At 40.2% G+C, this 21,660-nt stretch overlaps 1 protein-coding gene across 2 annotated transcripts in view; it reads left to right on the forward strand.

Moving 5' to 3' along the window:
• Positions 1 to 21,660, forward strand: part of LOC127377737 (plexin-A1-like) — a 260,122-nt gene that overhangs the window by 218,131 nt on the left and 20,331 nt on the right. Inside the window, exons 20-24 of one of the 2 annotated variants that reach the window (XM_051425882.1) lie at positions 5,326 to 5,560; positions 11,938 to 12,086; positions 16,706 to 16,803; positions 17,261 to 17,419; positions 18,676 to 18,742. In XM_051425882.1, the coding sequence (XP_051281842.1) occupies positions 5,326 to 5,560; positions 11,938 to 12,086; positions 16,706 to 16,803; positions 17,261 to 17,419; positions 18,676 to 18,742 (708 nt within the window). The remainder of the gene's footprint in view (positions 1 to 5,325; positions 5,561 to 11,937; positions 12,087 to 16,705; positions 16,804 to 17,260; positions 17,420 to 18,675; positions 18,743 to 21,660) is intronic. The other variant, XM_051425883.1, reaches the window with a different exon arrangement.

Below are 21,660 nucleotides of genomic sequence, written 5' to 3' on the forward strand. Positions count from 1 at the left end.
GTATCCCACACGCTCAGAGTGAGCAAACCAGTTACACCTCCACTTGATGCAGGCCCTGCTTGACTAAAGTTTTGTAATATAGACAGAGGTAAGAAGCTATTTTTCCTGTCGCGGTTCCTTTAAATTCGGTTCGCCTATTTTTCTATGGAATGCCAGTGATTCGCATCTCAAGGCTTTGTAGCCGCCGTCATTCAATGTGCATCAAAACACCTGCAGGTATTGTTTCTATGTAAAATCCCACACACTCACATTGTCTTAACACAACTAATTCTCCAGAAAAGCTACAGTTTCATCACATTCACTCTCGGGACTGACACCTCCTTTGCTACTGTATCTTGACTGTAACTTTTATTTGTATGATGCATCTATGAAATCCATGAAAACCTTATGAAATGGCATCTGTGGAGTTTCACTGCCAGCATTGCTTAAGCCATTCAAAAAAGGAAGAAACGGGAACATGGCTAAGCTACAACAACAAGCGCTCGATATCTCGGTACAGGCCAAAAGGCACAAATGATTATTGCGTCAATTAACAGTTACATTTTTATTCTTAATTAATCTGTCGATCATTTTGTCGACTGTTTAGTCTATAAAATGTCAGTTAAGAGTGGAAAATGTCCCCCACAATTTCCCAGTGCCCACGTTGGCATCTGCAAATTACTTTAACCAGCAGTCACATCAGTTTTTACAATAATAATTGATTATCAGAATTAATCATTTTCTGTCGATTCATGATCTAATTATGCACTAGAATATAATGCTGTTAAACTGAATTTCACAGTCCGTCTGCGTGGTGGGGTTTGAGTTGCCGGGGACTGTGCCGCTGTCAAGATTTTTTTTGAACCCTTTGCAAGATACCCACATCAGAAAACTGATTTATTTTCCCCCATTTTCATCTCAGAGTGCACCAGAATTCTTCTTTTATATGTTAAAATTGCCCCCCGGCATGCCCCTTCTCCTACAGGGGCTCTGTTTCCGTCATCTCACTCGAGTTTGCCAGCCCGATTCAGGAGTGGTGATAGCTTCACACTGTGTCAATTAAAGGCAAATACACAACTTTTTCTTGTAGTAAACCTGACATTTTGCCTATGCTAACATGGCAAGTTGTGTTTTTTTTGGAAAATACTATCAGCAAAAAGTTTGGCGTCTCAAAACAAATTAGGAGCTAATAATAGGATACCTGATCCAACGAAAAAGTAGTATTCACAAGACTAGAAAATAAACAGGAGAGTGTGGGCAAACAGAGAGGTAAATTATGTATGGCGTATGTAATATAAGAGATAAGAAAAGCGTATGAGTATCCACTTTTGCAGTTTATGTCCACGACCAGGCATTGTCAACAGTGGGGCTCTGTCCTCAAGTTATGCAGAAACATAAAAGGTGGTATTAAGAATAGAATTGTTTCTCCTGGATGCTACTGATACGCAGACACTAAGCTCGTCCCTAAGCTCTAATCCAGGAGCCTCCTTCACTGTATAAACCTTTCTGATGTGCAAATTTTGTCCAACTCTCAGCAAATCCAAGCTAAAGTTGCATTTTTTGAAAGTCATTGCCACATCATCGTCGAGTTCCTGTTTTCTGTGTCACAAGCTGCAACTAGTTGTTTTTTTATCACCACCCACCGTGTGAATGCTGTTGATGTCACTTTCATTTCTACTGTCTCATATTTTCTGAAATTTATGATACAGCAGGAAATAGTGCGGGAAAAAGTCATAGACCAGGCTTACAGGCGCATCCCGCAGCAACCATTCAGCTTTACTTGTCCACAGTGTTGAGCTGTCAACAGGCTGAAATCCCTGATTCACTCTGACTGGAGCAGACTTTCAAAATCAGCGCACAGCTCCTGGAGCATCTGCATTGAGGAAGGTCAAACCTAAGCCAGGCGATGCAGCACTCACTCTAAATATATTTGGATGTTTGTCTGAATATCCCGCCAGTACACCCGCTCCGCTCTCCCCCACCTCCTGCCCCTTTTAAACTTGTCACCAAGGTCCTTTCACAGTCATTTCACGATATCTTTATGACATTTACTCCCCGCTAGCTACAACCAATATACCTAGAAAGCCACTGACAGTGCATCCATGTAATTCAATATGATAGCTCTCAACGGAGCCAGCCAGTTCCAAGGTGGAACTCTTGTTTCTTTTCTCTTTTTTTCTTTTTTTTTTTTTTTTTTGAACGAAATGTCATGTTGAATATCGGAGCGATGCGATGTGTTAGCGGGGGTGGTGGAGTTAGTCCTTCGTCTGACAATAGCCGAAGAAAAAATAGAGCTGTCTGTTCCTATCTCTTCTGCGGAGTGTGTGTGTGTGTGTGTGTGTGTGTGTGTCACCACATGTACTGTGTTTGTGAGTGCTCATATGTTTTTATTTATGTGCGCACGTCTTGGCGTGTGTTGTGCGCAGTGCTGCAGAGAAGGGCACAGCTGTAGCACAATAATATTCCCCATGTAGAGTGACCTACATACAGGGGACCCCAATGGGTGTCCAGACATACTTGGCTTGTGTGTGTTTTCGTGTGCATGTGTGGGTGTACAGAAAGGAGTGCTGTATGCGTGTGTCACTGTGTCTTTGTGTCCCTTCAGATGCTCAGCTGTGTGTTGGCAGCTGTGTGCCTCCCTTGAGTTTTCGAAGAAACTTGTTTGTTGTTTTGGCCTTCAGCTTTTTAACTTCCTCCATCAGTCCTTCAGTCTGTCAGGAGGATATAAATAGACAAAAGCAGAGGAAATGTGTTTCCAGCTTCATATTGCTTGATATATTTCCCCCAGGGTAATTGTATCGGTTACACCAGTGACCTCAGATGAGATTATAATTACCAACTTGTAATGTGAGGGGTAACAAATCAACCCAATATCTTGAAATGTCACAATTCCAACAACATTTTGGTATTGATAGATTTTGCATTCTAGGTCGACTGCATACACAATAAGTGAGCGCAGATTTTGGGGTCCATGCAAACTCCTTCCATAACCTAATTCATACATGGCGTGGCAACAAACAGAGAGCTGGACTGCAAATTTATTTCCTCGTCATATTAGGGAAAGAGCAGGTTATTGATGGTTATTAATGATGGTTCTATTCAAGTGTCCCAGTAAGCCATGACAGTGTGACAGTGAGCCAGCAAGCACAATACCAGGACCCTGAAACTGAAGCTGCTAAATGGAATTATGCCATAAATTTACACCTTTGCTTATCTTACTGGGACACAGGGAAAAAGGTGCCTATGTGGCTTCCAGATCCCAAAATTTTAGCTTGCACTCTGAACTTATTTTTCAAAACATCAACCGACTTGGTGCCCTTACTGCCACTGAATCTCTTTGCATGCCAGCACATAATAATTTGCTCTAGTTATACTTGCAGAGTGGTTTTATTATCTGCGTAACTCACTTATACCAGCCATTAATTGCACATTAAGGATGATCAACAAAAGTCTGGATTAGAGGTCAGCAGCCTTAGGCACACATAGCTTAATCAATAGAAGAGTGTAAGAGAGGTTTTCGGAAATGTTGAAGTGCCCTCTCATTCACATACGAAATTACCTCTTTTACAGCCATTGGCACTCCTTGTCCTATTAAAGCACCTCATGGCTGCATATAGGATTTAAACTCAGATGCAGATATTTTCACATATTTTCAGACAAATGTCTTTTTGGTTGTTACAATGCAGATACGTTGGAGGATTTTATTTTATTTTATCATGAGATCACCCATTCTGAAGCTTCCAGACCGACATTATGGCCATTGCCATGATGTTTGTTCAGGGCCAGTGGAAGTGATGTACTGCAAGTTGAGCTGCATTAGTAAAGTACAAGTAAATGCTTTATTATGTTTAGCAGCAAGTTGCTACCTTTGTCTGTCAGCTTGTGCAAACTTCAGATTTTATCTTCAGAGTCACTTGCGAACTCTTTTCAGTGATTAGCTTGAGTGAGAAGTCTTTCTGCAGCTGAACTAATCCAAACTCAAATTTTAATTTAAGTCAGAGTTAATTTAGTTCAATTTCCTCTGCAAACTAACTTCTGTGCAACCTGATCGTGTCCACACAGCTAATTGGCTGCTTAATCTTATACAAGCCAGTCTAATTATCTCTACTATTTCAGATTTAATTTGTAGGTATTGACTACATTGATATTGATATAACAGCTTCTCTATTTTATTTATTTTTTTAATCAGACTTTGATAATGTTAACGCAAAAGTGCACTTACAAGCGCTTCAAAGTGCATAATCACACCTCATTTTAATCGGTTATCAACCCCCCTTGTGGATAGCTTGATTTGATGGATTCCAGTGCTGTGAGTTTTTGTTTTTTTCTCTCTCTCTGAGACACACTGCGCTTATGTAAATGTATTTAGTCAGGAAAAAAAAAAAAACATTACATGTGTTTGACTTCCCATAATTACCAAGACTCCTTGGGGAGAGATTTAAATGCTGGTGATTACTTTGTTTGATTGCTTATACTGTGTGTGAGCATGTGTATGGTGTGTATATATGTGTGTGTTCCAAGAGTCTAGACTGTTTTAGTGTGTCTGTGTGTGTATGGCTCCACTGCACCCCTTTAACCTTGTTCGCGTACACAGCGTTCACTTTCTGACCTAAATCAGTTCTCTGAGAGTGCTGACAGTGATAAATGAGGACATTAACGACAAAATATCTATTGTAAAAACCAAAATAAGCTGAAATATCTGCAGTTCAGAAGACTCTAAATCATTCAAAGGACTGAACAAGATAGCTTGTGAGATCTTCATTACCGAAACCCTCTGAAGCTGCTCCCCTAACGGCAAGAATTGAAAACCTTTCCTGCAAGAAATGTTCACAGCAGTCCAGGTGATGTAAGCCTCCCCAGTATGAGCCTGTCAAAGATCGGCCTGTTTAGTGTGAGTACAGAACAGATAAAAGTTTAATGATCCTTGTGGTAGAAATTGGGTCAACCAACTTCTCTTTCATCAGACCACCAACTTTTGATCTCTCCAGACCACCTCATCTATTCTCAAACCATCTGCTGTTGGAGAAGTGACCTCTGCCAGTTTTTATTTTTCTTTTTTTTATGTCTCTCTGGGAGGCGATAGTTCAAATCCCCGGACTGGCTGAAGAAAATCTGGTAGGGGGAAAGTAAATAAGTAGCAATTTCCTGTCCCTTAACGACTGCGTGGAGCTGCCTTTGAGCAGTGAACTGAACCTTCAGCTCTGATAGTGCAGCTGCTCAGTGGCCACCAGCAGAGGAGAGGGGTTGTATTGATTCCTATGTAACCGAATGAATAAAGCAAAGAGTTGCTTCGAGAAGAAACAACTTTCTCTGGGTAACAAATGTGTGTACTTTGTGTGTGTTCAGATCCGTGCCGGAGGGTTCGAATATTCCCCCGGGACTCTTCACATCTACTCCGACAGCCTGCTGACGCTTCCCGCGATTATCGGCATTGGAGGGGGCGGTGGCCTGCTTCTGTTGGTCATCATCGCTGTGCTGATTGCCTATAAGAGGAAGTCCAGGGATGCCGACCGCACTTTGAAACGTCTGCAGCTCCAGATGGACAACCTGGAGTCCAGAGTGGCCCTGGAATGTAAAGAAGGTAGGAAAACAGGAAACAGTGTATATGAACCCTTATCCACACCAAAATTAAGTATATAGAAAATAGAAGAAGTGGGTATCCAACATCTTTAATCTGGCTGTCAGACCAGCGATCTTTGTTGTCCCCAGAGTCAGAGTCTTGGTTGCAGCCGCTGTAAATCACCTTGTTACTGTATACCCGGTCATCAAACTGGTCAAACTAAACCCGAGAATTCTCAGAGTTAGATGTTAAAACATTCTGACTCTACAGCATTTTTTCCTCTTAGTTGTTCATTGACTCAGTGGGTGTAATGTTACTGTGGCGCTGATGTCTGTCACTGAGCTCTCGTTCTTCGGAGGCAGACCATTAAATTAGCAAAATAAAATGACCAAAACCACCAGCAATGGACTTGCAGATGGCTGATATCGTCCACCCCAGTGTGTGGTGGCTTATAAATAAGGTAGATCACTAGCGTCAAGACATTTTTGTAATAATTCAGGAATGCTTGATTATTTTGCTTGCATAGGAACAAGTACATTATTCCTCTCCTCTACACCCAGTACACAACTGCCACAAAAAATATACTTTCTCCATCTAAAAGTACCTAGATACAGTATTGCCTGAGTAAACTAGTTTAAAGATCAGACACTGGCAATGACACTGACTGGGCTGTGTGAGTTTACACGATGATAAAGGTTTAAGGTTTCATGGTATGAAGCAGGTTGAACAATATCAGAGGATATTTCTATATACTTGACTGCCGAAGGGTCAGATAATTATGAAGAGTAGTTGGAGGCTGCCATCATCACTGACAACAGAGTTATGTATTCTTAGGGAAATGCATAACTGTGTCATAGCTGAGTCATAGCAAAAAGAGAAAACAGTTTTATTTATGAAAATACATAACAGAAGGAACTCACAGCCAGTTGAGTTACAGTTATATTACCATCATGACAGATTTACAGTTAGTGGGCAAATCAAATGCTGACATATAAACAGCATGATGTGTCCACCTCTGTGTGTTTTCACTCACAGTTATGCCACACTGTCAAGACACACATATGGGTGACATATTAATTGAATAAGGTTTTGTGTGGCGCTCTACTATAAACTTGCAGCTGGAGACCAGATTAGAGAGCACGCAAGAATCCATCTTGTCCGGCCTCGAGCTATGCGTTTGTGTCCAAACCACAGCGGTACCGGACCAATCAGCATCCTATCAGGAAGTACTGGCAGCTGCAGCATGAGATGCTGGTGTGGTTTTAACGCTATGCATGTGTGACAGCCTGTGTGAGAAGTGACTGTTTGAAAACAACAATGGTGGCTGCTATAGAGGTTAGTGTAGATACTGCTAGCATCAGTTATATCAGAACTGGAGAGTATTTCTTTGTTGAAAGTAGAGGTAAGAACGCCACTGAAGGCTTTTCTCCATGGAAAAGATCTTTTGACTACACGGGTAGTTTGTTGATCTGAGTGGTGGAAGTTCACCCATAATAGATGGTGATATATCGTTAATCCAATCGCCTGGCCTGAATTTTTTGAAAGTGCCTGCCCTCTTCCAAACAGTTTCCAACAACAGCTTCCCAGATAGTGCGGTGCTGAGTCAGGTTAGCACTCTACTGTAGGGATGGAGAACCAATCCTCCAAAAGATTGTCACCTTATTTGCTGTTTTGATAATGGTGATCAAGAGCACTGTCTAACATGTCGCTCACCTGTCCATATCTCAGAGTGAACCCAAACCACAACAGTGAAAAAGACAGAGAGCATACAAAGTTTCAGGAGGTAGATAGTCAGAAGAGGCCGTATGATGTCAAAGTAACAAGGGGGATGTTTGCAGAGAAACGAGAGGTAAAAAGAGTGAGAGGTAAGAGAGAAACATTAGGACAAGAGACTGAGAGGCAGACTGAGTGCTGAGAGGGAGCTTATTGAGGTTTTTAGTAGCGGAGTGTAGATGACTGATGTAAGGACAGCTCAGGTGTTTACACTCAATATAATGACACAGGCACACAGAGCCATAGTACAAGGTTATAATATGATTACACCACAGTCATGACACAGAGTCAGAGCTCTATCAGCCGCCAAGGATCAGCTGTCAAAAAAAAAAAACAGCAACAGCTTTTGATTTAAAGTGCTACACTGCTCCACATTTTTTCTGACATTTTCAGAAAATGTGTTCCTACCTTGTTGTTGTGCCTCATTGTTACTAGAAAAGCCCTGTTCCATCCTCAATGAGAAACCAGACCATGATCCAGTCAATAGAAATAAAAGCACTTACTTTTCCAGGGAGTGAAGCATGGCCTTATTCCCACCCCAACCCCCACACCCCCGCAAAAAGCACCCCGCCCCGCCTGCTGCACTCCCAGCTGGCCTATAGGGACGAGACAGTGTGTGTGGGCGGAGGAACAGATGAAGTGGGCGGTGCGCTGCGTGTGTGTGATAGCAAATGGAAGTGTATTTGCATGTGAGATCAGCTTCGCTCTGAGAGTCTTGAGGGGAAGTGACGTGGGACGTTTGGTTCACTCATCCGTGAGAAGCAGACCTCACATTGTACACTATCATCCACACTAGCATATTAGCAGCCATGGATAATTAGTTACACATTATAAATGACAACCGCTGACTGGCAAATGTCACTGTTTAGTTCAGGGGAGGTAATGTAGATGTTTTTTTTCTTTATTACCATATAAAAGCAAACAAAATGCCAATGATCTTTCAAACAGATTCATGGGCAAAGTACTGTTTATGTGCCAATGTAAGTACATTCAATACTGTGGCTTCATTTCCCACACTTTGTGTTTATCAAGGTATTTTCTTTGTGTACTCAAATCAGAAACATATGAGGATTTTCCCAGGAAAGAACTGCCAGACACAGTGTATACAGCAGTCAGAGTGAAAGCTCTTTATCAACTGGATATAAAATCTTGTTCCAGCCACTGGTGATAGCAAGACATTAAATGCTATGAAGATAATAGGACAGGAGTTTTTAACTTATGCGTTCCTGCTTTTACCATGAGTCAGTGTATTTCAAATATTTGGGAAACTCTTCAGTAATTTCTTTGGAAGCATTATGATGCGTGTGTGTTTGTCTTCACTGGATTGTTGGCTCGGCACACCTTTTGCAGTTCTGATTACTTCATACAGGGATCATAATATATCACAATTTTAGTGTGATGTTAGCAAAAATGTTCGCCCCAAATAAAACATCCTGAGCTTGGCAAGAGAACCTAATGTCTTGATGAACAGTGTTCAGTTCTCGCAGCAGGAAATCCATTAGAATATAAAACTGAAAAAAATCCCACTCACTCACAGAATCTTAAAGGTCCAGTGTGTAACATTTAGGAGAATCTATTGGCAGAAATGGAATATAATATTCATAGCATTGACAGTATATATAATGGACAGAGCTTCCAGGTCTAAAAAGTAAAGCCAACGCGGAAGTGTCTCAAAACCTGCATTCTATGTAGAGGCTAGCGGGGGGAGCTCCATTGGCTCCAATAACGCACTGATATCATTCATTCTAATGGAGAATGAGTCAACTTCTCATCTCATTTATGAGCTCAGTTAACAGTTTCCTAACAAGTTTATGGTCTCAATTGCTAATTTCACGTCTTCTTTCAAACATTATGATGTTCATTTAGTAAATGATGGTCTAATTTAGAGTAAAATAGACGATAAAGCAGGGTATGCACAGATCAACCAGTAGTACATCACCTCCGCTGGCTCCAACAAACTATCATGGTGAAGACTATAAGGAAAGCTATATTCAGTTGTTTCAATCTGCAACTTCACCACTAGATGCCACTAAATTCCACACACACAGGTTCTCAAAAATATAATTTGAAATGAAAAAGCTACTAGGACATGTTTGTTTTTCTTGTGGTCTCATTCCTATCACTAGGTCCCTTTTTAAGCAGAAAAATTTACCATCAGAGCAACAAATCCGAAATGTATTGATGGATAGAAGAGATGAGTTTCCACGACAGTGTCTTTTTCTGTTCCCTTTTTATCCCCTCTCTTCTTTTTCACTTGTCACTCTGCCTCTATCTCCTATTCTGCTTCTTCTGCTGCCTCTTTTGGTTTTTCTCTCATCTCACCTTCTCTACTTTCCACTTCTTCTCAGGTGTGACCTTTACCTGCTGATCTTCAGCTCCTTTTTCTTTTAGTCGTAATCACTTGTGTCCTCTATCCTATGAATGTCCTTTTCCTCTCTGTTTCCCCATCCTCGCTTTACCTCCTGATCTTCCTTTCTTCTCCCTCCCTCCTTTTTTTGCCTTCTTTCCTTTATCTTCCTTGCTTCCTCTCCTCTCCATCTCTCTTGTGGACCAAACAGTCCAATAACAGCTGGGAGAAATTATGCATGAAAACTCATCCGTCGCTCTCTTAATAATTATCCACTCATGCAATTAATTGACTTTCCTTTCCAGGAACTTTGTTTTCTGTCTCCTGGTTCTGCTTTTCTCTCCCCGAGCTAGCTTTCCCTTTTTTATTTCATTGTATTTTGGTCTTTTTTGGTCCAGCAAAGGTAGAATTTAAGAGATTTAATAAGACACCAAGAAAGCAATTCAGTTCACAGCATTTTTTAGCCCTGTCTTTCAATAAAATGTAGATGTGGAAGTGTTATACCTGGATGTGTACACTAAAACGTTTCTAAGTTATACACAGAATTGTAGAGAAATGACATGCTCTTTCAACCACACATAATAACATGTCCTTTAGTAAAAGTAACTGAATTACTGATTCTAAACCTGTTATTATACTTGATTGTCTACCCACCTTTGTATTTCCTCATGCTTCTGTCTTGTCTGTGCTTTAGTTTTTATTTTGTTCATCATAGCTGACCTTTACAGTCCCAGTCTCTTCTCTGTCTAGCCTTTTTTATAAGACCCAGACACTCTACCTGAAATTATGCAATGTTTGCGCCTTCCCCTCTTTGTCTCTGGCAGGCTCCTCATCTAACCCATATATTGTGTTTACAGTGCTGTCGTCTCACTGTCATACACTTGCACCAAAACCTTTGGGTCTAACATAATGTGGGAGCATCATATAATTACTGATTTACTCCTCCAACCTTTTGATGCTTTTTATGCAATAATGAAGTTGAGATTACTGGTGTTACAGTCTGCTATCATCAAGCTGGTAGAACTTGTCACTTTCCTTTTTTTTTGTAACAAATTTTTATTGGTTTTCAACAGAAACACAGGTTATACATTTTGCCATCATGTCAGTAACAGAGATAGATAAAAGAAAAGAAAAGAAGAAAAAAAAATATATAAATATACATATATATTGCCATCCATCTATTCTTAGCAGGAAAATGTCCCAGTCTACTGCCCCCCCTTCACCTTCACAGTACATACTGGAGCCTCTCTCCATATTGCTCTGCATACACACACATTGTCCATTAGTGTAGCCATAGTCACAACAGTGCCTATATTCTACAAAAGTAAGCAGTGATACATCAAGTGGAGTTAAAACATAAAAAAAAAAAATGACAGTATTTAGGAACCGCAGTACAAGAGAAGACACTTATGGATTTATCCCAGGTGGGCGTGGCCATTTTAGGGAAAACTGGCCCCTCATCACTAGCCGAGTCAAATCTTCAGGTAGGTAGTTAAGCAGAGGAGCCCACATTTCATTGAAAGACCTCCCGTTACCCTTCGCAACTTCACTAAGTCTTTCATGGGGGAGGACCCTGAATATTTCCCTATACTTGTCACTTTCTAATTCAACAAAGGTAAATATTGCTGGCAATACAATGTTTTCTAGGGCTTCCTGAAGTTTGCCATACTGGGGCCAGTTTCACCAAAGAGATTTCAAAGCACTGCTTGCTTGAATATCGCAAATGGGGGCTGTGGCACAATTCACAAATCTCACACTTGCCTGGGGGGCTCACGCATTGTTCATGCATGGGTTTGAAGTATGACATTTGTTTCAAAAAGTGCAATGTGTCAAAATTAACATCTTATGTAGCAAATTGTGAAAAGGGTCTTTGGACTTCAACTTTCAAACACAAACCTTGCAATGCACAGGTGGTCCAGGTCAAAAATGTGTGTTCACCACTGCTCCCAAAGTTTTAGATTCCAACCAATACAATTGAAATTTTTCACAAGTGGGAAGCCAGTGGGGGATCATGTCATTGTTATTGCACTACTGGTCAAACTCCTCACTGGCAGCAAAGAAATGGCTGGTGAACTGGTCAGTCCAAATGTGGGCTACTTGCAGGGGCAAATTCGGCACAAGAAAAATCACAAGATCCATGATTATAATAAATCATTCCACAATGCAATATGATGTTCAATAGTAGTGCTGTTCCTTCTGTATGTCCATACAAACACATCATTATTCACCATCACCCATTCTAACCATCTCTATTTTCCATTTGCATCTTTTCTCATAGCTTTTGCCGAGCTTCAGACAGACATCCACGAGCTGACCCAGGAGCTGGACGGAGCTGGGATTCCCTTCTTGGACTATCGGACTTACGCAATGAGGGTCCTGTTCCCAGGCATTGAAGACCACCCTGTGCTCAAGGAGATGGAGGTACGGGTCAGTACACTACCAACCAAGCTTGAAACTGAAACAAACTCACCCTAATTAATTAAACCTAGTAGAACTGCTTTTGCATTAATACATTTACATCAGAAGTAGAAACAGTAGCTGCTTAAGCTAACTGCAACTAATTCACCTCAGCAAGATGCTACATCGAGAGAAGTATTTTCTGAGAAGTATTTTGAAAGTTGGATTTAATGGCATGAAAATGTCCTTCTGGCAACGCTGCTTAATACCTTTGTAGCCATTATCCCATGACAGTTTTCATCAAAGACAGGCCTCTCCAAAAGTCTGAGATGTGAGCCGAGGGGAATTCCAGACGTGTTTCACCTTAAAGCAATCACATAACCTATATTTTACCTACTTTGTGTTAATGTATTCAGCTTGTCTCAATGCATGCAAATGACTTTTCAAGAGCCTTAGTATCATCATTAGTTTGATCTCATGGGACAGACACTCACCATATTCTCTTGATGTAAGGAAGTGGAGTTTTAAAGTGAGGATTGCTTGAAATGGACTGAAAGAAATATTATGTAAGAGATGCAAGATGATAAAGAGATGTAAAAAAGTGCATCGCAAAGATGAAGAGAAAGATAAGAAGAGGATTAGAGCAGAGAAGGAGAAGTAACAGTCGGGGTTAGTAGGATTGTTACTTGCATTATACATCACTGCTAAGTTATTAATTAAGCCAGTACATGCACCCACCTTGCCAGCACAGCTGAATGGCAATTTATAAAGACATTTTACGGCTGAGACCAAGGGAAGTAGAATTAATAGTATGTCAACATAAACTACTCTCTCCAAAGCTAGAAACCAGAGAGCCAAGTTTGTAATCAGCAGTATCATTAAGATGTAGAATCTGGTGCTGCTCCATTGGCTTTGATTGGAGCACTGACTTTTTGGAGACGAGGAATAATTTGTTTGACCTTTTACAGCTTCATTTAATCGTTCTAATCCAGAAAGTGGATTTATATTCCTAGAAGGAAAAAAAAGCCCTCTGGGTGGTCCCATAGCTGCCATTTCTGCCGTTTTTTGATTCATTCTTAGTGATTCATCCTCTCTTATTTTTGGCAAGAAGGAACAGTGGTGATTACTTAAATACCATGGAATTATCCTTTAATATAGAAAAAAGCCCATTGTGGTTTCCAGCAGACACTATAAAGCTATAACTTAGAATTACTGGCAATGCAAAGTCTGAAAGAAGAGTCAAGTCAATTTTATTTACGTATATAGCCCAGAATCACAAATCACACTTTGTCTCAAGGGCCTTTATAATTCGTACAGCACAACAACCTTTTGTCCTCAGAAAGAATACAGAGTAGTTAAAGAGTTTTGACAACCAGTGGGTAAATCCACACACACTCTCCATATTTTCCTTCCTTTTCATTAAGTTTACTGCTTTTGCCAACTCACATAAAGCTTTGTTCAATAGCATCTTATGTAATAAGAATCTAGTATAGAGTCTGCTTATCAAGTCTAACTCTTTCAAGTCTCTTGAATTTAACTTTCAATCAGGGGCGTATTTTGGAGGGCTGGCATTTGGTGGCATATGTCAGCCTAGTTTGGTATCAGATGCTGTCACATTTAACACATTAATTTGAATTAATAAAAAAATAAAGAAACAGAAATTAATTTAAAGATTTGTTATGGCCACATTTTAGACTAAAGACATGTATTTGGAATACATTTGGAAATTAAAACTATTTATTGATTCTTAATTACACGTTTAGATATTTCTATTCAATGCTTTACTTGTCTGCATATCTAATAATAATACATCTTTATTTGGGGGTTTTTCCAAGCAAATATTGATTATGTTTTGTTTTGTATTTTGTTTTTTTTTTTTTTATTGGATTGTAATGTAAATGTATCATAAGCTCCAAATGCTGAAATTTCTAATTATTACACTGATAATATTTAAAATATTGATATTGAGGTTTAACTGGGAGATTCTTGCCATTTATTTATGTTATTTGTCACGTACAACATTAAACACAAATTCTACCATTTCATGTTGTATGGTACAGCACATTAAAGCTGTTCTGCAGTCACTCTTGTAGATCACACCAAAAACACTCTTTTCATTAAAAAAAAGAATTGGTGGCCCAGAGCAGACACCAGCTAGCAGAGAACAATCATAGGTTTCATTGTAGGCTTTACGGAGTTGATGTCAGTTAGCTTCAGCTAATATAATTCCCCGCCACTGTCATTTTAATCCACAAAAGTGTCATCAACGCAAAAGTTATCTACAGTTTATATTCGTAATTTAAAAAGTAAAGGAGCAAAATAAAGAGGTTTGATGAGATATTTGCTAGCATCGAAATGGAACTGCTAGAACCCAGACCTACCCTGGAATGCTATTCTATAAAGCTTTACATCTTTGTCATGCAAGGTACAAGGCCCAATCTCCCAAACGTACTATGGTTTTGAGTCTTTCTATAGACTTCTATCAAATCTGCTGACAACCAGTCGGCCTAAGAGGTCCTAAAATATCTTTTTTTTTTTTTTTTTGCTAAGCTACATAAGCACTAGAGACATGACAATGTGGGGAAGATGTCCCCAGATACAAATTCCCAAAAGCGGGGTCCACCTTTAATTTGAGGTTTGAGGCAGGCAGAGAGGTAAAGGGATCTTACGTATTTTATAGTTATGTCTAGACTTCCTTCCCTCTGTATTTCCCCCAGGGGTTGCCAGTGTAATCCAATGGCCTGTGTAAACCAATGCTCCTAGCTTTATTGCTCTGTGTGACTGTTCTCTCCCCTAAGCTAGACAGCCAAACTACACACCAGTTATGCTCACACACACACACACACACACACACACACACACACACTACATGCAGTACATTTACACACATACACATGCACAGTCTTGCAGATAACTCAATGTACCCTTCCTAACTCTCCTGGAAATCCGGTAAAGACTCTGCCTGTGCAGTATGTACATGCATATCCATCTGTCTCTCTTTCCTTTCCTCTCTTGCTCTCACTCTCTCTTTTCAAACGCACACACATCACACTCAGAATCCACCCTGGAGGCCCGAGAATCTCATTTAGCACTTTAGAGAGAGGCCCAGACACTTTATTATGGCACATCGGAGGAGAGAAAGAATAGATGTTACAGTGGTACAAAAGGATGACAATAGAGAGCGAGAGAGAGGTGGAAATGATGTGTGTTTTGTGTGTGTGTGTGTGTGTGTGTGTGTGTGTGTGTGTGGAGAGAGAGAGAGAGAGAGAGAGAGAGAATGTGTGAGAGAGATGCACACAAAGACCAAAAGGAGGAGAAATTAAAATGGGAGAAAGACCGATGATGCGAAACAGTCAACAATAAGTGCGAGGGAGAGAATTAGAGCGGCGAGGAAGACGGAGCGAGTGAGCGACAGAGAGGCGTCTTCAGGGGGTTTAGTGTGTTGTTGATGAGTAGTGACAGGTGCCAGCCAGTGGAACAAGCAGGGAGCACCTCTGTCACCAACCCTGACACACACACACACAATCCTGCAATGCCCTGACGCTTCCTCCCTCCTCTCCTTCTCTGAGTCTCTCTCATGCTGGGCTGGTTCAGGCCAGTCTGATTAGATTTTAGACATTTTTAGAAAGTTCGTGGAACAGATAAAAAGTGAGCGTTCCCAGTGACAGCAGCCTTTTGAAGCACTGTTAAATGATTCAGTTAAGGGCTTTCAAGTAATATATCTGATAGTGATGGAGAGAGTGGTAAATGGGACAGGCAATGTCAGATTTTCAAAATAGGACATTTACAAACATTAACACATATTAGTGCCTTGCAAAAGTCCAATAACAAACAATAAGATTAACACCTAAATCCCCAGACAAGGACAAGTTATGAGTACACACGAGTTGGCCGGGACCAGAGATTAAAATTCTCGTCTCGTCCATATTTAACTGGAGGATGCTTTGACCCATCCACCCCCTGGTGTCAAGAAGACAATTTTGTCAAATTGTCTGCAAAAATCATCTGTAGAGCAACAACTGAGAGACACTTAGACAGCAGCACACAGCAGTGCAGCGGGAGAGAGTAGCCAATCAGTCTTAACCTTGTTGTTTACAAGCCAATCTCAGCTCATCATACTGCTGGCAGATGTGTTCAGAATCCCTCTTCACTCAGAGTGAGTCATAGTTTTATATAAACATTTTATCCTTTATGTTACTTTCAATATTTGGCATTTGATTGTGCCCAAAGATAAGTTACCTATGGGCAAGCAATGACTGTTCAGATTGAAGTATTGGGGTTTTTCTGGTTGCTAGATGACTTCTGTGGCAACCTTTCTAAAAATTCTTTTCATTCCACATGTTTACAGTGCATGCGCACTATTTATCCATTGCTGTGGAAAGTCACCGTGACGGGGCAAAGATTGAAAAAAAAAACAGGGCCTTAACTTTTACAGAGGAACAATAGAAAGAATAACAATAATTGATTAGACTTTACAGACGCTGTTGTAACTTCATTGTTACATCATGGAGTTCTTTGGGAAAGCTGAGGATAGTGAATGATGGCAGATTTCTAAGGATACAAAACAATGGCAGGCTCCTCTATAAAGTACAGAACTGTTTGTATATAGAAAGCCATTAATCTCTGTGTCTGTCTCTGTTTTTCTTCAGGTCCAGGCAAATGTTGAGAAGGCACTGACGCTGTTTGGCCAGCTGCTGACAAAGAAGCACTTCCTGTTGACGTTCATACGAACCTTGGAGGCACAGAGGTGTCTGTCTTTCCTTCTTTATTTATTTATTGTTCAACTATATATATTTTTTGGTTTTAGTATTGGAGTTTATTCCAAAAGGGATTTCTACAATTCGAAAAAAAAAAAAACACTCACTGCACTGCACAATGCGCGTAATGTTGCCTTTGTTTAGTCATGAGCATCATAGTTCCATTTTTAAATACTGTAGGTATCAGCCAAAAAAAAGTCCTTTGGAGGAAAAGCAAGGATTATTTGTCTTTGGAAAACATGCTTTTATCACCTGTTTAATATGATCAGATATGACATGAAAGGCTATGCCCAGGATTAGAGTTGTTTGTTGTTTGTTTATGGCAAAGGAGAGTTTGATTAAAGTTAAAAGTGCATGTTTTAAGGATCAGCTTCAGCAAAAGCTGGGGATGTATTCATATTGAATGTTATTATATTTTCAATATATTATTACTATTACTATTTCCAGGTCATTTTCAATGCGGGACCGAGGCAACGTGGCATCTCTGATCATGACGGCCCTGCAGGGGGAGATGGAGTACGCCACCGGAGTCCTGAAACAGCTTCTGTCCGACCTGATAGACAGAAACCTGGAGAGCAAAAACCATCCCAAACTGCTGCTCAGGAGGTGAGGAAGAGGTGGAGAGACGTGGAACAAACATATATGATTTTAGTGGAATTAACTGTTTTATGTTAGTATTTCGGAACTTATAAACTGTTGTTGATTGAATTTGATATCGTAAGTTCTTCTCTCAAGTTCTCTAAACTTAAATCAGTTAGTTTTGCATTACAATAGCATGAGTCAACTTTGAACAAATTATTCAAGGTCAGTTCCGGTAACTCATGTTTAAAGCAGCAAGGGACCCTACGTTTTTAAGTTGAACTAGTTTAAAATATTTTACAGTGCAGAAGGACTAATACACTAGCACAGAGGCAATACATATGGACAAAAATGAGGGATGCTGTTTGGATCAAATAAAATAGACAAAAGATACCAGTAGTTCACAGTTTATTTATACATCTGACAGATATGAACAAGAACAAATGAACCACAAACCTAATTCAAGTATCTGTCTGTAAAACTTATTTATCTCTCAACTGTTTCATCCAGTCTTTACAGCACCAGAATATGCATAATAGAATACCAGAAGAACTACATATTGTTAAATCTTTCTTTTTAATTAATCTTCTAGACATTGTATTGTTCCTGTTACTGCATATTCTCCTAGACTTAGTGCCATTGTTACCAATGTTATTTACTGTATTGCACAGGAAAGATAGATCCTGCCACATATCAGGAAAGTTCTAGAGGAACTCTGAGCAGGGGTTCCCAAACTTTTTCATGTCAAGGATTCCCACAATAGATGTACATTAGACCATGGACCATCCCCTCTGAATATATTTTTTTATTTTTAGGTTTGAAGATTATATTAACTTCATAGTCAAAACTTTCAAAAGTTAAAATATGGACAATGATGTTCCAATAATAAATGAATAATGAATGAGTATTTACTTATTTGGTTTGGAAGACAAATCTGAGGGTTCAACAAGATCATAACACATGAAGAAAAAGCAAGTTTTGTCTTTTTTTGTGAGAAAACGGATGCTTTTACCTCTTTAGGGCTGTGAAAATCCTTCAAATGATAGCTCATGTGCTCACTGAAGCAAAAACTTTGCTTTAAGGGCTCACAAGCCAATAAGTGGTAACCACTAGTTTAAATGGAGCACTTCTTTTAGGGACATAAATAACTAAACTCTAACCAAACTTTAAATCTATCTTCCCTGTAATGAGTACAAAATGGTGTAGCTCTTCCAAAGCAAATAGTTTTACCTCATAATCATGTTACTCCATAATTTGGTTTGTTTTTTTCCTCTGTGTGTCAGAACGGAGTCTGTCGCTGAGAAGATGCTGACCAACTGGTTTACATTCCTCTTGTATAAGTTCCTCAAGGTAAGCCCCAAAACAAGGCGCAATCATATAATATTCTCGCTCCATCTGTTTGCTGTACCTTTTAAACACTGATTAATAGTCATCATCTAAAGTGGATTTATATTGTGCTGTGTTTTTAAATGCATTTATACAGCCTGTGTGTTAGAGTTTTATTAAATGCCTCTGGCTTGTATTATTTCCCCATTGCATTTATCTCACTGAGCTTATTAAAAGGGTTTTCCTGTTTCAGCTGCATATTTTCTTGCCTCACCAGTGCAGTATACATACAGTGGATCATCAAAGCCTCCCCGCAGCACGCGTTCTTTCCCTCCTCTGCTGTTTTAATGTCCTTTTTTACTCCTCTCCACTCTCATAATTTCACTCTTGTAGCCGACTTGTCCTCTTCACTGATCTTCATGTCGTTCCTTTAGCTCACTATTCCTCTTCCTCTGATCTCTCTTTCATCTGTGTGGGTTTTCTCTTGTCATTATTCCGCCGTCAGTCTCCCCTCTGCCTTAAGGTCATTAGTCTCACCAGGGGGGTGCGATGGCGCTCACACTGTTCTCACTGTTCTCCTTCATCCTCGCCACTCCTCGTCCCCTCTTCCTGTCTCTCGCTTTTACAGTCCAGTCAGAAAGGACCATTATAACCCTAATGACATTGTGAGTTCCATATGGTAATTGCTAGTTGCACAGTAAATAAAAAAATGGTGTAGAAGATGGCATAAATTGGGTGTAATTCTTTCATTTTGATGATGATACAGAGCATGCTCATATGTGTGCATGTATAATGTGCTGATATAGTATCAAAATGCAGCAAAAGTGACTTTATTTCCTAGAAAATAATAAATATACAACGTCTCTAACTTGTTCATTGCTGATTTATAGTTTCTGATTGTTAGCGATGTAGGAATCTAAGCCCGTTCCCCTCTCCGTACCGCCAGAACCATCATTATATCCCTAAAATGTAAATGTCAGCATACAATTAGGGAGCCTTAATGAAGCCACTATATAGGGCAAATCTCGAAGACAAGCATGCAGCGGCCGAGCGAGGACGGCGAAAGCCAGAGCAAAAACATAACAGTGTGATGTATGCTCGCTCTGCCTCGTTAGCAGCTGCCCACCTAATTGGCCCAGATGCTAACGAGGTTCTTAAAGCACACAGCGGTCGAATGAGGAAAGGGGAGAGAGAGGGGGAATGGTTGGCGGGATAGGCGGGAAGGAAGCGAGGAAAAGGGTTAGAGGTAGGCGACAGGGGTGGTGGGGAGAGGGAGGAAGAATAGGGGAACGTGACAATTAGGAGTTAAGGAAGGGGAAGAGAAGCAAGCAGGAAGGAGGGAAGGAAGAAAGAAGAAAAAAAGAAACGGTGAAACTAAAGAAGACAGTAGGAGAGACAGTGGTAGCAGGAAGGTTTTTGGTTGGATGGGGTCATAGAAATGGATAATTAGGGGAAAATGAAAAAGGACAGAACAACCTTGTGTTCTGTCAGCACAAGTTTATATTAGTTGTAGTTTTTGTTACTTTATCCAGAACATTGAGAACATTAGTTTGTAAGAGATAGATAGATAGATAGATAGATAGATAGATAGATAGATAGATAGATAGATAGATAGATAGATAGATAGATAGATAGATAGATAGATAGATAGATAGATAGATAGATAGATAGATAGATAGATAGATAGATAGATAGATTTTTTGTTTCATTGATTTCAAGGGGAATCCGACTGAATCTGACCTACTGGCAGGCGTCATAAATAACTACAGTCTTCTCGCGGATGGTCTTGTTTGTTTATGTAGGTCATACAGAACCAAGATTGTTTTATAACCAGTTAAACACTCCTTGTAGTACGTTTAAGGAGAAGAAAGGAGTGGAAAAATGAAGACAGGTACACTCATCTGGCATTACGACATCATACAAATGTCCTGCGCTGTCTTGTTTCCATATCAAAGGCCCCTTTGTGATTAAAGTCATCAGATATCATGAAACAAGGCGAACACTATCTGACCAGAACCGGCCGCTGCTAGCCCAAAGGCTGACATTTACTGGCTTGACCTGTTAAAGCTCATTAGAACCCAATAGATTAGCATCATATATTCATTTGAAAGCAGCTACATGAAGATGTACTCTATGTGTGAATATAAGAGATAGAGAGATGAAGAAATTGTTGAGGAGAATGAAATAACAGTCAGCGGTTGAGGACTGGTATTACAGGGAGAGAGGAAGAAAAAACAGAGGAATGTGTGTGCTGGAAATTAAAGAGCGAGTTGTAGAGTGTGTGTGAAGGTGAGAGAGATAAATTAGTACTTTCCCCTGTTCTCACCTGGACCTCATGCATCTCCAACACACACACAGTCTGAAGTATCTCCCTGAGCACTGCGCGGTCGATCATTAAGCTCTCGTCGGGATGAGTATCGGCCGTGATGTGTCCTCTCTCTCCCCTCTAAACTGCTGCTACTTCAGTCGGGAGTGTTTTCCTTGGGTCCAAGTGATGACTAATGACACTATTGATTGGCAAGTGTTTTTGATGGAGGGGCGAGTGGGAAACATATTTATAACATCTGTGTCTGGTCGCATAAGCTCTGAGATGTAAAGAGAAATGAAAGGATTTATATATAAAGCCACGTTCAGTCAGTCCTCCAGGCTGAAAGAGAAAGAAAGAGATTACCTAAGGTTGATTCACCCACTTGTCATTTCTAGAAGATTTTAAGATCTGATTTCTAAAATGCAACGTCTGCGTGTTCCAGGCTGGATTGTGACTGCAGTGTCAGCCTGACCGTTTCCATATCTGCCTTTGAGGATTTGATAATACTATGAGCAAATTCTGATCACTTTAAGGCATTTATCGCCTAATAAAACGTAAGGTGAAGTAGAGAGAGAGAGAGAGAGAGAAGATAGATGGAAAGTTAGTGGGTGTGGAAGGATTTGGGGAATGGTCA

Source organism: Dicentrarchus labrax, unplaced genomic scaffold, assembly GCF_905237075.1.
Source record: "Dicentrarchus labrax unplaced genomic scaffold, dlabrax2021, whole genome shotgun sequence".
Lineage (NCBI taxonomy): Eukaryota > Metazoa > Chordata > Actinopteri > Moronidae > Dicentrarchus > Dicentrarchus labrax.